This window comes from Lontra canadensis, unplaced genomic scaffold (assembly GCF_010015895.1).
Source record: "Lontra canadensis isolate GAN:19392208 unplaced genomic scaffold, GSC_riverotter_1.0 scaffold3, whole genome shotgun sequence".
Taxonomy (NCBI): Eukaryota; Metazoa; Chordata; class Mammalia; order Carnivora; family Mustelidae; genus Lontra; species Lontra canadensis.
This window is the reverse complement of record NW_022630997.1, coordinates 47,025,666-47,038,695: the sequence shown is the minus strand read 5'-3', so window position 1 is coordinate 47,038,695 and position 13,030 is coordinate 47,025,666. Positions and strand designations below refer to the sequence as shown.

Here is a 13,030-nt window from a genome sequence, read left to right as displayed (position 1 = left end):
TGATTACAAGGAATAGCCTGGCTAAGTAGTATTACAGAGATTCATCTAGAATAGTGACCGCCACATGTGCTCACAAACCAAACATTTGGCCTTCACCATCTAAAACCTTTGTTTTTTTTCCCTATGTTTTTTCCTGTGTTCTTCTTCTAACATGGAATATACTATATATTAAAAGCACGAGGCAATTATTGTTTTAACAAAAACCATCAAAAAACTGCTCTGCCAGCTGTTAGTATAAACCCTACAAAAATACTTATTTCTTGTGTTGATAAAAATGGATACAAGCACATCTCTAAAATCCCCCCAATATTTACGATTTAAATATCTGGAGGAATTTAAAATACTAAATGCATTTATTTTAAGGAATGAAAATAATTATCAAAATTGGGTGGGGGAATAATTTTTCAAAGCATTTTTAGAATATTAAGTGCTCAAGGTTTCTTCCCAATCTTCTCTTAGTCCTTAGCTTCTACAGTCTGATACTCTATACCAGAAAAAAGAACTCAAAAACTTTTTAATTTACAGGCTCAAAAGATGAAGTAAATCTACTGTAGCTCTCCAAGTCATAATATAAATCAGTTATAAAAATCCTCATTATAAATGAAAAAATGTTTAACATAAAACAGAGCACATGGGAGGAGAAAGGGGAAGGAGGAGCAGGAGATGACCAATCTTAGGAAAATGCCTTATTTATAACTAAAAAGTTTCTTCAAGGAAACTCTGTATCCTCCCCTAACAAGTGATCAAATGTCTCTTATTTTATATCATCTCACCTCTAGTTACTCCCATCTTTTTTACCAAGTATATAAATGTGGAATATATAATGAAGCAAGATTTGAAACAAGTCAATGTTTATCAAGTAAAATAGTAAAACTGTTTACAAAGGTTGCATATTTCTATAATAAAAAAGGCTTATACTTTTTACATATAAAATGATTAAAGGCTAAACTATTCTATTTTCATTTAAATATATAGAAGTAGCTCTCATAAGAATATCCGTATCACATGCAACAGTCCTCTTTAGAAGGTACCAAAAGTACTTTGCAAAAAGCCAGACCCCACTGAGGTACAGAATGTTCCCAAGGATTACTGACTGTAGCAAACTTAAAATATTTACTTTTAAAAACCTTACAGAAATAATTCAAAAACCATTCTCAATCAGATTAGTATTAAACTAATACTAATTACCTGCATCTGTAACACTGCATCTGTTTGTAACAGAGTAGTTTTTGCTTGGGCATCAAATACAAATGGGTATGTGCAGATTGTAACAGGGATATCTGCCAACTGGAAATAAAAAATTAACATATTAGTACAAATTGATATGTGATATATTTTTTTGTAGGTACTGTCATTTCTTTTAAAGCTGATCACATTCTTGGTTTATTCACTTAATTGCTGCTCAGGAATTATAAATAAAACATACTTCTTACTTCCAAATATGGAATGTTTACTGATAATCAGATGAGGCACTGGAATAACCCCAATTCCCAACCAATAACCCTGATTTCAGGAGGGAATTGTATACTTAAAAGTCCATACAATTGTAAATTACAAGTATCTCCTGTTTAGCATATATTAACTCCGAGATTCAGTGAGTTAGATTGCAAATATATTCTAAAACTGGGGACTTCTAGGGCATCTAGGTGGGTTAGGTGGTTAGGTGTCTGACTCTTGATTTCAGCTCAGGTCATGACCTCAGGATATTGAGATGCAGCCCCCTATTAGGCTCCATGCTGGTATGGAGCCTGCTTAAGATTCGCTTTCTCCTTCTTTTCCTCTCGCTCTCTCCTCCACCCTCTTAAAAATAAAAATAAAATAAAATTAGGGGCTCCTATGTTAACCCAGTTCTTATATTTTAGGTCTACTCTAGCAACTGAGGCCAGTAATAACAATGTGATTGTCCATTTAACAAATATTTACTGTATGTCATTAGTGTGCCAACAAGTTCAAGAATCTTTCATTCATTCAATCTACAAAGCACAAGTATTATTTTCTCTCAACCTTTAACGTTGAGAAAACTGACCTATTATTGCCATTATCACACATTAATCACTTTACAATTATTCATCCTAGCAAGTAATACAGTGATTGACTGACTGCTAAGTATTTTAACAATGCAGAAAAATACAAAGAGCTATGAATTTCCAGCCACAGATTCTTACAGTTGGAGAAGGATGTATTCCTACCATGTACCCAACAAGACCATGATTTTGTGTCAGCCCTGAAACAAAGCCCCTTGCTGTAAAGTTTCTGTGAAGACAATATACCATGATACAACCCACTTCTTAAGTGCTTAGGAAGTTCTTTTTATTCTGAATTCACATTTCTATACATTACTATGCATTACTTCCTTTTGTGTTTCAGTCTTCAAGCCTGTATTCTGAAAATAGTTTCCAGCCCTTCTCCTAAATGCCTTTTTAAAAATGTATTTTATCTAAGTCTCTCTTAACAAAAACAAACAAAATAATCCAATAGGGCCCAATTAGTATAGAATATGATGAGACCATCAACTTTTTGTTGTCAACATATAAGACAGCAGGCTGAGTTATATTAACATTAAATCATCATTCTTCACTGGTTTTCACATGACATTTTCACCCTGATCTTGTATGTGTCACTTCCTACTGATGGCAGAAAGTGATTTCACTACTCTGAAACTCAAAAACTACTGAGATAATTTCTAAGGTCCTTTCTGGTTCCAAGTCTATGATTTCATAATCTTTTGTGCTACTTCTGTGTGAAGATGAGGAAGCAAACAATATTAGGCCTATGATATAAAGTTAATTCTAAACGTTTCACTGGTTCAAGTGCTGGAAAAAAAACAAAACACCCCCCCCCAAAAAAACAGAAGTATGAAAGTATAAAAGAAACATAAAAACAGAAGTATAAAAGTACAAAAGTATGTAAAAGAAAGTATAAAAAAAGTATAGAAGTATAAAAGTGTTAAAAAAAAAAGGTGGTTTAGGTTTGTTGATAATGTAAACTAAAGTGTTAGAACTTTATATATTAAGATGGTATGTTATACAAAGTGAGGAAGAAGACCATAATGGGTTTATTTAACTTTATAATCATTTTGAGTATCAATTATAGTTTAAAAACTGAAAATCATTTTAGTTCTGTAATATAAAATATTTTCTACCTTACTGGGTAAGCATTCGTCAGAATTTAAAAGTCTACTTTTCTTATTACAAAGGACACATATTAATTTTATCCTGTAAGAACTTTAGGAGGGTAGAAACTATTTTTACACAAATACTGTTGAAATGCATCATAGAGAAATGTAATGTTAACTAAAACAGAGGTTTTACTTTTCTTCAGGAAATTCCTCTGAAATGTTTAATAAGGACAATTCCTATATACTTATTAAAAAATAAAAGCCACATAAAACAGGAACCTTTTGTTCTCCTATCACTTAAGACAAAACAGAGTATTTCCTACTCTGAACATGAGACTACATTACACCAAACTTACCTCAGTTAATCCATGGTTGACATCCTAAGACAGCAGTGCAGAATATAACAGTAATGAGGAAAGAGCAATGTTAGTGTCCAAATTTAACTATTTCTATTCAAAGTAGCATTTCATATATTTTGCTACAGCAGAATACTAAATTAACAAAGTAGAACAAAATACACCTACAACAAAACTTACCCTTTGCATGTGCACCTTATGTATCTATTATCTATAAAAAAATAACTTTTTTTCATGTATCTTGTGGTCATAAACCCATTTGCAGAATTTAGGTAGAACAGGGAAAATAAACCTAAACTTGGTCTTGAAGATGTAATTTTATGTCTCAGTTATTCCATCTGGAAAATGGAGACCTCAGGACTTGATTAATTTTGACAAAATGTTTGAAAAGTCCTTAGTAGATTAAAATGTTACATGTAAACAAAGTGAAGAAAATTAAGCCATAACTTATTTCAACTAATTCATTTTAGTTTGTGTGCTTCCCCTATAATAAACTGTAAACATTGGTTTAACAGTTGTCAGTGAGTTCTGTGAGAACTTGCAGCCAATTACCGAACCTACGGATGGTTTTGGGACCCTCCCCACACCAAACTGCAATTGGTGCCAGAAGTGAGGGCAGTCTTGTGTGGACTATTCCTTCTAGCTCTGCAGTATGCTAAATGCTCACATGCCTCGGGGGTACCTTTGGAGACTTTAAGATATGAGCAAAGACTTAGTATTCTCTCACTATATTGTGCTAAATAAAACCAAAGCAGTATGAGCATAAGTAAAATATGACTCCATACAAATCATGTTCTGAGAAAGGTAATTACTGATTAATACTTTCTTCCAAAAAATTCAGAGTACCAAGGTATCACTAGATAAGTGCCCCTACTGGCAGCGTTAACAAGAATATACTTAGAAGCTGTACTGCAGAGAAAGCCTTTTAGATTACACTCCATTTAATTTGAAACCAACTTGAACATCTGACATTCTTTTATAGTTTATCTGCGGGACATTATAACAGTGCTATTATTACTATGAAAGTCTACACAAGCAAAGAAAAACCTTTCAATATTTTCTGACTGCCTACAGCCTGCTTGATAACTACTAGATGCCAAGACAGTTTCTATCATGGGAGATTAATTTTTTTCTTAAGTAAATAATAAAACAATATATATGCACTTTTTTTATTGCTACATGTAAACAGATAAAGGTGCTATGCCTATCATTATGCACTGGGGAAGTCAATAAGATTGTTAGAATTTATGGTGTTACTAAACCACACTAAAGCAGAACCCAAGTTTGACTGTAAGCTGAAAAGGATATAGGAAATAATGAGACATATGGAAAACTTGAGAAAAGAGAAGCTTTTAGATATCAAGTAGAATGACTTTCTAGGAAAGCAGCATAAAGGGTAAAACAGATTAAGATCATTATTAGAAATTTTAATTTAAGGGTTAAGGATTTTATACAAAAGCTCAAACATTTTTAAAAAGGTAAATGCAAAAAGAAAAAAAGGTAAATGCTTCAAAGAGCAATGAATGTATCTCTTCTGGGAAATAGGAGTTGCAAGGTAGTTGTTACATTAGTTGCAAACCTGATTCAGTCAAAGTAGTATTTCCAAGAGAATTTTAAAAGGAAAACAAAGTCAAGTGGGGGTTGGAGACAGGCTGTCATAAAACATGTGAGGTCAATTAAAAGTCTATTGCTAAAAATACTACATATCATTCAGTGTGTGACCTACCATTGGCTCCAAATCTACATCATCAAGCACTAGTTGTTGGCTGTTTTTAGACGGGAGTCCTAAAAATGGGTCAAGGCTTGCTTAATTTTAGTTACTCAATGTCCTAGAAGCTGGAGAAAGGCTTGAAGCAATGTTCAAAAGTCAGGTTCTCATGGTCTAAAACAGACTTCACTAAGGATGGTTTTAATACCAATGTTTAGTGATGGTTCCCGTTGTAGACAAGAAGATGGAGCTCCTTGGCACATTTTAGTTTTGACAAATTACTAATGGCAAAACATTATACCATTGCTGGTGTCATCTTGATACAAGGACATAACACAGGATTACTCTAAGAGGGCATAAAGAGGGGATACTGAAGTTAATGAAGTAATTCCAGTAAAAATGAAAGGTCTTGGTAACTAGATAGAAATAGGGTAACTTCTAAAACATGAATGAAGTGGAAATATGTAAACATAATTTGGTAATCCAGTGCATAAGGAGTTAATTGAAGAATTTAGTCAGCAAAATATTAATGCCATTAAAAGTAAAAAGGGAGCTTTAAAAAGCAAGGATGACCTTTTGTAGGAAGTATTACAGTTGCAAGGGAGCACAAATGTACTTTTCTTTTTATTAAATGAGAACAAAACTCAAACCCAGAAAGTACTGATGTATCTTTCCCAAGCTGGTTCTCCCCAACTATCATATCAGTCTTTCTAGTTTGCTGGTGAACATGTCACCCTGCTAGTTCACCACTGAACGTAGGTAAAGTACAACTTTAACGCCATAGAACAAATACAGTGATGATTTATAGATATAGCACAACTAATATCAAATAAATAAGACTTGTGACTTTATATGTAATGTAGCATCAAAGACTAAAAACTCCACCAAGTATTTTCATTAGTATCTACTTATATCTGACATGCCTTACATAGCTATACAGTTCTTGAAATAAATGAGTATGTATTTTTAAAAATGCGTAACATTAAATGTATAGTAATTCAAACTAGCAGACCCAGCATATACCTTTCTATACTTCATTCTAAACCAATTTTTACTAAATAAATATTGATGATATGTATGTACAGTAACTAGAAGTTTAAGAAAGAGAAGAAAAAAGAGCAGAGTTTAGGAGCAACTACTAAAGTATTTTCAACTTAAGCAAAGTTAAAAAAGGGTAAGGAAATACACAACTAAGAATAGTACCTAGAAAGTGGAGAAAAATCAAACAGCAGAAGAGAAAGAGAACTCATGTGCCATTTTACTTTGCCAAGAGATTAACTATAGAGGGAAAAAAATAGAGAAAAGCAAAAGGAATTCAAAAGTTTCATACACCAAAGTCAGCATCGTGAAAAACAAAAAACAGAGATACTTACATAGGATCAAGCAAAAACTTTATAAAAAGTAAAAAGAAAGAGGTAAAAAGGGATGGGAAAATGAAAGGGGATGAAGTAAAGTCAGAAGTATCAGCAGTATAAAAGGACTCCATAAGAAAAGCAAAGAACTTTACAGAACTAGTTTTTAATGCTTAGGGATCAAGGAAGTGTATATCTGCTAGATTCTTAAAATCTTTGACTGGGAAAGAAAAGAAATGGAGGAAAAAAATATCTCAAAAGATTATTGCATGAAGACAAATATAATACAGGTAAAATAATTTTCTTGCAGTATTTAAAACAGGGTAAATAAATAATACTTAAGGATATATATTCCTTGTAATTCATAGTAATTACATTTTATCAAAGAATATTTTAAGCTTCCACACTGAAGCAATGGATTTCAAGACTATAACTCTTATTTAATAGTGGTATACATGTGTGTACATATACATATATGTGTGTGTATGTATGTGTATATACACATGGGTATGTATACTTATGTATATGCACGTACATATCATCACAAAATAGCATGTGATTATTTTTAGGATAAACTCCTTAAAATCTTTAACTTAGAGTGTTAATGTGATAGTTCAGCCTAGCATTAACACTAGTAATGTAAGCATGAATTGTATTAAAAAGACCCAGGAAAAAAAGTCCTTAGAGTTATGTGTAAATATGAAATGTGAAAGTGCTCTGAACTCTCTGAAAGAAGTTTGTGAAATCCAATGTCATAATATAAACTAATGAACTATGTACGAGTTGCACAAAGACCTTCTTCAAAGTAAATGACACCTTTCTATTCCCAGAGGTAGATTAGAAGAACCCAAATCACAGGCTCTACATTTTGATTTCTAAGATGTGATATTAAACCCACTATGCAAATTAAATAAAGAACAAGCTTTCACTCATTCTGTCTACAAATGAAGAGAAAAGAAAAGCATATTGTTAAAAGAGTAGACTAACAGAGGGCAATCACCAAGTATAGCAAACATATAATCTGGAGAGAATGAGAAGCAAAGAAGAAAAGCCTGGAAATTGGAAGGTACTCTTCTACTGCCTCCCCCTTAGCAGAAAACAGCAGAGCTGAAATAGCTCCTAAGGAAATTCAATTTGATATCACCACAGCTATATACCATAAGAAGCTTGGATACAGACCTGCCAAACTTAAAAGTAAACATTCAAACCACAGCTTTTCCACATAACACCAAGATTACTACAAACTAAAAAATGCTATTAGACTGGCATTTGTCCTACTTGCTCAGAATACAAGTAGTTTATGACCTACATACTAGATATAAATTCAGATGGCAAAAGTATCTAATTCATAGTGACATTGGATCATATGACTCTCTAAGACAATGTTTCTCAAACTAAGCTTGCAGATCCCTGAAGAATATAATTTTAGGGGTCTATGAGTGCTCTGGGAGAATTTGTAATTTTGGTGTTTTTAATACCAGCGATTTAAAAAATCTAAAATTAGGATAATCCATTTATAATCCCAGTATTACAATGAAACTCCAAGAGTTGCAATGGTAGTAAATGTAATCACACTGGTGCCAAACAGGAAGGATCTCTGTGTCTAGGACTTCATACAGAAATGATGTGCTGGGGCGCCTGGGTGGCTCAGTGGGTTAAAGCCTCTGCCTTCGGCTCAGGTCATGATCCCAGGGTCCTGGGATTGAGCCCCATGTCAGGCTGTCTGCTCAGCAGGGAGCCTGCTTCCTCCTCTCTCTCTGCCTGCCTCTCTGCCTACTTATGATCTCTGTCTGTCAAATAAATAAATAAAATCTTAAAAAAAAAAAAAAGAAATGATGTGCTTTGTAAGTGAGGGCCAAATGAATATGACATCTCATTCTAAAAGCAAATGTTTCGCTGTAGTTCAAATAAAGAAAGACAGCAAGATAACATTAGACACCTCAAAATAGAAATGACTGCCAAACAAAGCCTGTGTATAGGCAGCCAGCAACAGCTATTATTTTACCAAGACTTAACTATGTGGCAAGAACTATGTGCCAATCATTGGCATGATCCATATAAAGTGCACTAAGCACTTTATATTCCCTAAGCACTTTACGTGCATACCAATTAATCTTCTCAGTAACTATAAAAGGTAGGTACGGTTATCCCTAATTTACAGAAAAAGAATTAATCATTTCTCCAAGGACACAGAGAGAGTAAATGCTAAGCTTTTACTCTCTGTAAGCTGGGATTTGAATCCAGGTGCTCTTATGTTATACACTACTTTCTCATCATATTTAGGCTGTGAGGTGAGATTCCAGATCATCAAAACAATTATCCTCCACACTAATATTAACTTGATTTTTTAAATCTGTAGTCTTACTTATATAAATTTGTTATGGTTTCAGAGTTCTTTTAAAATCTAAGCAGCCGGAGCTTAGAACTAGTGTAGTGTTTGTATATATTTAAATAAGATGATCATAAACAATGTAAGTGAATGCTGGACTTCTTAGAAATTGTTTTACTTTAAAAGGGGTCCATATATAACTCCAGTTTCAAAAACACTGCTCAAAGACCTAGGGTACCCTACATTGCTTTGTCTGGGCTTATATGCAAAGTCAGGATACTGACACCACGCGCACCACCCGCCCCCCGACGCCATGGCTTACCATAACACTTCAGATAAAATCCAAGTTCTTGATCCTAATTTACTAAACCCTCCATGATTTGGTGCCTGTCCATTTCTCTGTTCCTTCCCAGAACTCTTCCAACTTCCATATTTTAGACATACTGGCCTCTTCCTATCCTTCAAACATGTCAAGCTTGTTCTCACCTAAGGTCTTTTACTGGATATTCATTTTTTCTTGAAATCCTCTTTGGTTTGATCTTATTTGGTTGCTTCTTGTCACTTAGATTATAGCTCATATTTCATCAGACAGGACTTCATCAGACAGACTGATTACTCAATTGTAAGAAATCAACCATAGTCTTTCTTTAATTCTTTTGTTTTAGTTCTCGATAGACTGCAAATTATTAGCTAATATATTTACTTTACTGGATTACTGTCCATCTTTCCCACCAGATTATGAACTACATAAGAACACTGCCCTTATCCATCTGGTTTCTCATGTATTTCCAATGCCTAAATTGAAGCCTGTCACTGGAGGTTCTCAATATTCTCAGTATTTGTTGAATGAACAAATTAGTAGACCTAAATCTATCGAAAGGCTACAAATCTGACCTAAACTCAATGATTCTTGGGGTGAGGGGGATCAACAAGTCTCTCCTCTAATCAAGATGCACATACCTAGGGAAGCAAAAGATGTTCTAGAAATGACCTGATTTCTACAGATTAGAGTATTCCAAAATGAGCATGCACTAATCACACTGAGATTCTAAAACTACTATACGTGTTTGGTGCCTACTACACTTATTCCAGACACTATTAGAAGAACTGGTGAATAAAATCATCCTCTCCACAACTTGCAGCTGGTGCCTAGCAAGCAATGAAAGGCTACTCAGCCTTCTACAACTGCTACAGACACATTGCTTAAATTACCTACTTCATGGGGAAAAAAGTTGGCCTCAAGTATACTATAATGGTTAGCAGCAAATCTGTTTTAGATCTAACTGCCTACCCATTTCTATATTAAAGTTCTGTGTGTCTAAATGAAGCTTTATAAGACTGCTATTATTTTAATGGGGCATTAAGTAGTTATTAGAGACTTAGCCACATGGGAAGGAGTATGTACACATGGGGATTTAGGTCAAAACTCTGAAAATTAAAAACTTATGAAAGTGGGGAAACTGGAACCAATAGTCCTACAACTCTCTTCTGGTAATTCTGAGGCACTAATTTCACAACAGTAATATATTCGTAGAGTTCCAGTATCAGGGACTCCAATGTTCTCAACGTGAGAGAATTTAGAGGCAACCTCAAGAAAAATAAGTGAAAGTTAAGAATCTGTGTCACATTTGCGTTTTTCTTTGGCTGGGCTTTGGTATAAGAGCGGAATGTCTACTTATAAATACCGCAGAGTAAGTGGCTATTTCTTTCCAATGTGTTGGAAAGAATAATGTAAGCTGGAATGTAAGCTGTAAACTGCAGTCTATACTGTTAATAAATGATACATAAAGATGAAATCATAAGATGCAATAGGAAACATACCATTCCATAGGCCTGCTGTTGGACCCAGTTGATATAATCATTCCTTATGTCTATTAATTCTTGTACTTCATGTATGTAAAATTTATCATACTGTATAATCTGTCCCGATTTCTCATTTACCTACAAAAAAAAAGTATAATTAAGTTTAACCAGTACCTAATAAAGAGATTAAAAAATGTTTAAACAGAAAAAGTCTTGAGATTTCTTAGCTAATTTTGTATTTCTATAAAAAAATTTTACTGAGTATCTACTATATGCAAAATGTTAGTTAAGTGCTATGTGAAACACAAAGAGGTCTAAGATGGAATATATGCATTCAGTACCTCAAAATCTACTAAAAAAAGAAAGATACTTCTGTAACCACCACATGAGATATGCACCATTAAAGTATACATGGTATATAAAAACTAGAATCTCTAAGAACTTCTGCTTGGGGAATAGGAACTAAGTAATAATAAGAATAGCTAATGCTTGTTAAGAAGTGTTACTCTGTCCTGACATCTGAATAAAACTAAGAGGTGATATTTGGGTAGGGCACAAAAAAAATGGAGAGAGGGCAAATTACCACCCTAGAAATTACTTACTAATTACAAAGGGGAAAAAAAATCCTTGCAGTGAAGAGCACTATCTTAACCAAGTGATCAAATCAATCACCACTGATACCAAGACAAATATAATGTTCCTGGTGATAATGCAAAATAGAAATACAGGCATCATCTATGAAGCAGGAAAACCTTTAACCTGAGTCTAATCAAGTCTCAATCTAAATTCCAGTTCATAGGTAATACAAGAGGTAGAGGAACAAATTAAACATCATAATAAGGAAATAATAAAATACTCTGATTGTAGGACTTTCATAAGAAGACTGGTCAGGAATCTCCAAACAGTTAAGGGAATGTGATAAAAAAGTGGGGGTTGTTGTAAATTAAGAGACATACAGGGGTTCTGGTGCTGGATACAGCAGAGCTCTTAATGTCAGACTACCCTGCTGACAACAACAATTATAAACTCTGGATAATATATATAACCCCAACAATCTGAAAACACTGGAGATCAACCAAAAGTAAGCAGAAACAGGAAAGGACACAATCTTTGAAAGAAGCATGGGTGATATACATTTTGGCCTAAGGGAGTACTTCCAAATCAGTGTCAGGGGTAAGGGGGTAAGACCTCAAGCACAAAGCAGCAGTTTCACCAGACAGAAGAGGCAAATGTCACAAAGTGAGGCAGCCAATGAGGAAGAAGAATCCCAGAAAGGAATCCAGAGGGTGAAGCCATAAAACTAGCATGCAAAGTACCCCCCACATCTTTTGTTGTTTTTTTTTTAATGCATTTTTATTTATTTGAGAGAGAGAGACTGAGCAAGAGAGCAAGTAAGTGCCAGCAGGGGGAGGGGTAGAGGGAAAGGGAGCTCAACTCCACCTGGGACTTGATCCCAAGACCCTGGGATCATGACTTCAGCCAAAGGCAATCGCTTAATTGACTGAGCCACCCAGGCGCTCCGCTTTGGCTAACCTCTCAAACTTTGAGGGCACAAGGTGAGACCTGGGTGTGTGTGTGGGGGGAATACACCCAGCAGAAAGCAGCAACTGGGAGGCTACTCTTAAAGCAGACTTCAAGACAAGCATTTCTGGAGGTAAAAAATGCACATTTGATAGGCATAATGATAAAAGGACTGATTTATCAAGAAGTCATATAACAATTCCAAATTATCAGTGCTTCGAAAATACATGAAGGGAGAACTGACAGAATTTGTTGCTAATTTTAACACCCCTCTCTTGGTAAATGATAGAAAAAAAAAAGAAAAAGAAAAAGAAAAAACCACCAAGCACCAAAGATCTAAACAATTTCAACCATCTTGAATTCACCATAATAGAATATTCCACCCAACAACTGTACATAGAATGTTCACTAAAATACTAAAATAAAATATCCTAAGCCACAAAACAAGTCTTAATAAATACATTTAAAAGAATCCAAGGTATAACGAAGTATGTTCTCTGACCACAATGGAATTAAACGAAAAGTCAGTAACTAAGATATTTGGAAAATTCTAGCACACTGCAGTCTATACTGTTAACATCTCTAAATTACCCAAAAATGTATCCTGGATCCATCAAAGAGCTAAAGCCATAAGATAATCAAGTAGTCTGAATCCCAAAGATTGACAGATACTTCCAAAGAAAAATCAGAATGCCAGAAATTTTAAATTTCCCAAAAGAAAATTCCAGGCTAAGATAGTTTGGTGAATTCTATCTAACATTTAAGGAAGAAATAATACCAATCTTAAACTCAGAAAAGAGAGAATGAGGGATTATTTCTTAATTCATTTTATGAAGTTAGAGT

At 34.2% G+C, this 13,030-nt stretch overlaps 1 protein-coding gene across 4 annotated transcripts in view; it reads right to left on the bottom strand.

The window, feature by feature from the left end:
• HERC4 (HECT and RLD domain containing E3 ubiquitin protein ligase 4) overlaps positions 1-13,030 on the bottom strand; it is a 116,477-nt gene that overhangs the window by 24,878 nt on the left and 78,569 nt on the right. For 2 of the 4 annotated variants that reach the window (XM_032841930.1, XM_032841950.1), the window contains exons 15-17: positions 10,685-10,804; positions 3,475-3,498; positions 1,189-1,287 (exon numbers count right to left, since the gene is read on the bottom strand). In XM_032841930.1, coding sequence (XP_032697821.1) covers positions 1,189-1,287; positions 3,475-3,498; positions 10,685-10,804 — 243 coding nt within the window. Of the gene's footprint in view, positions 1-1,188; positions 1,288-3,474; positions 3,499-10,684; positions 10,805-13,030 lie in introns of those variants that run through there. The other 2 variants (XM_032841940.1, XR_004380783.1) reach the window with 2 other exon arrangements.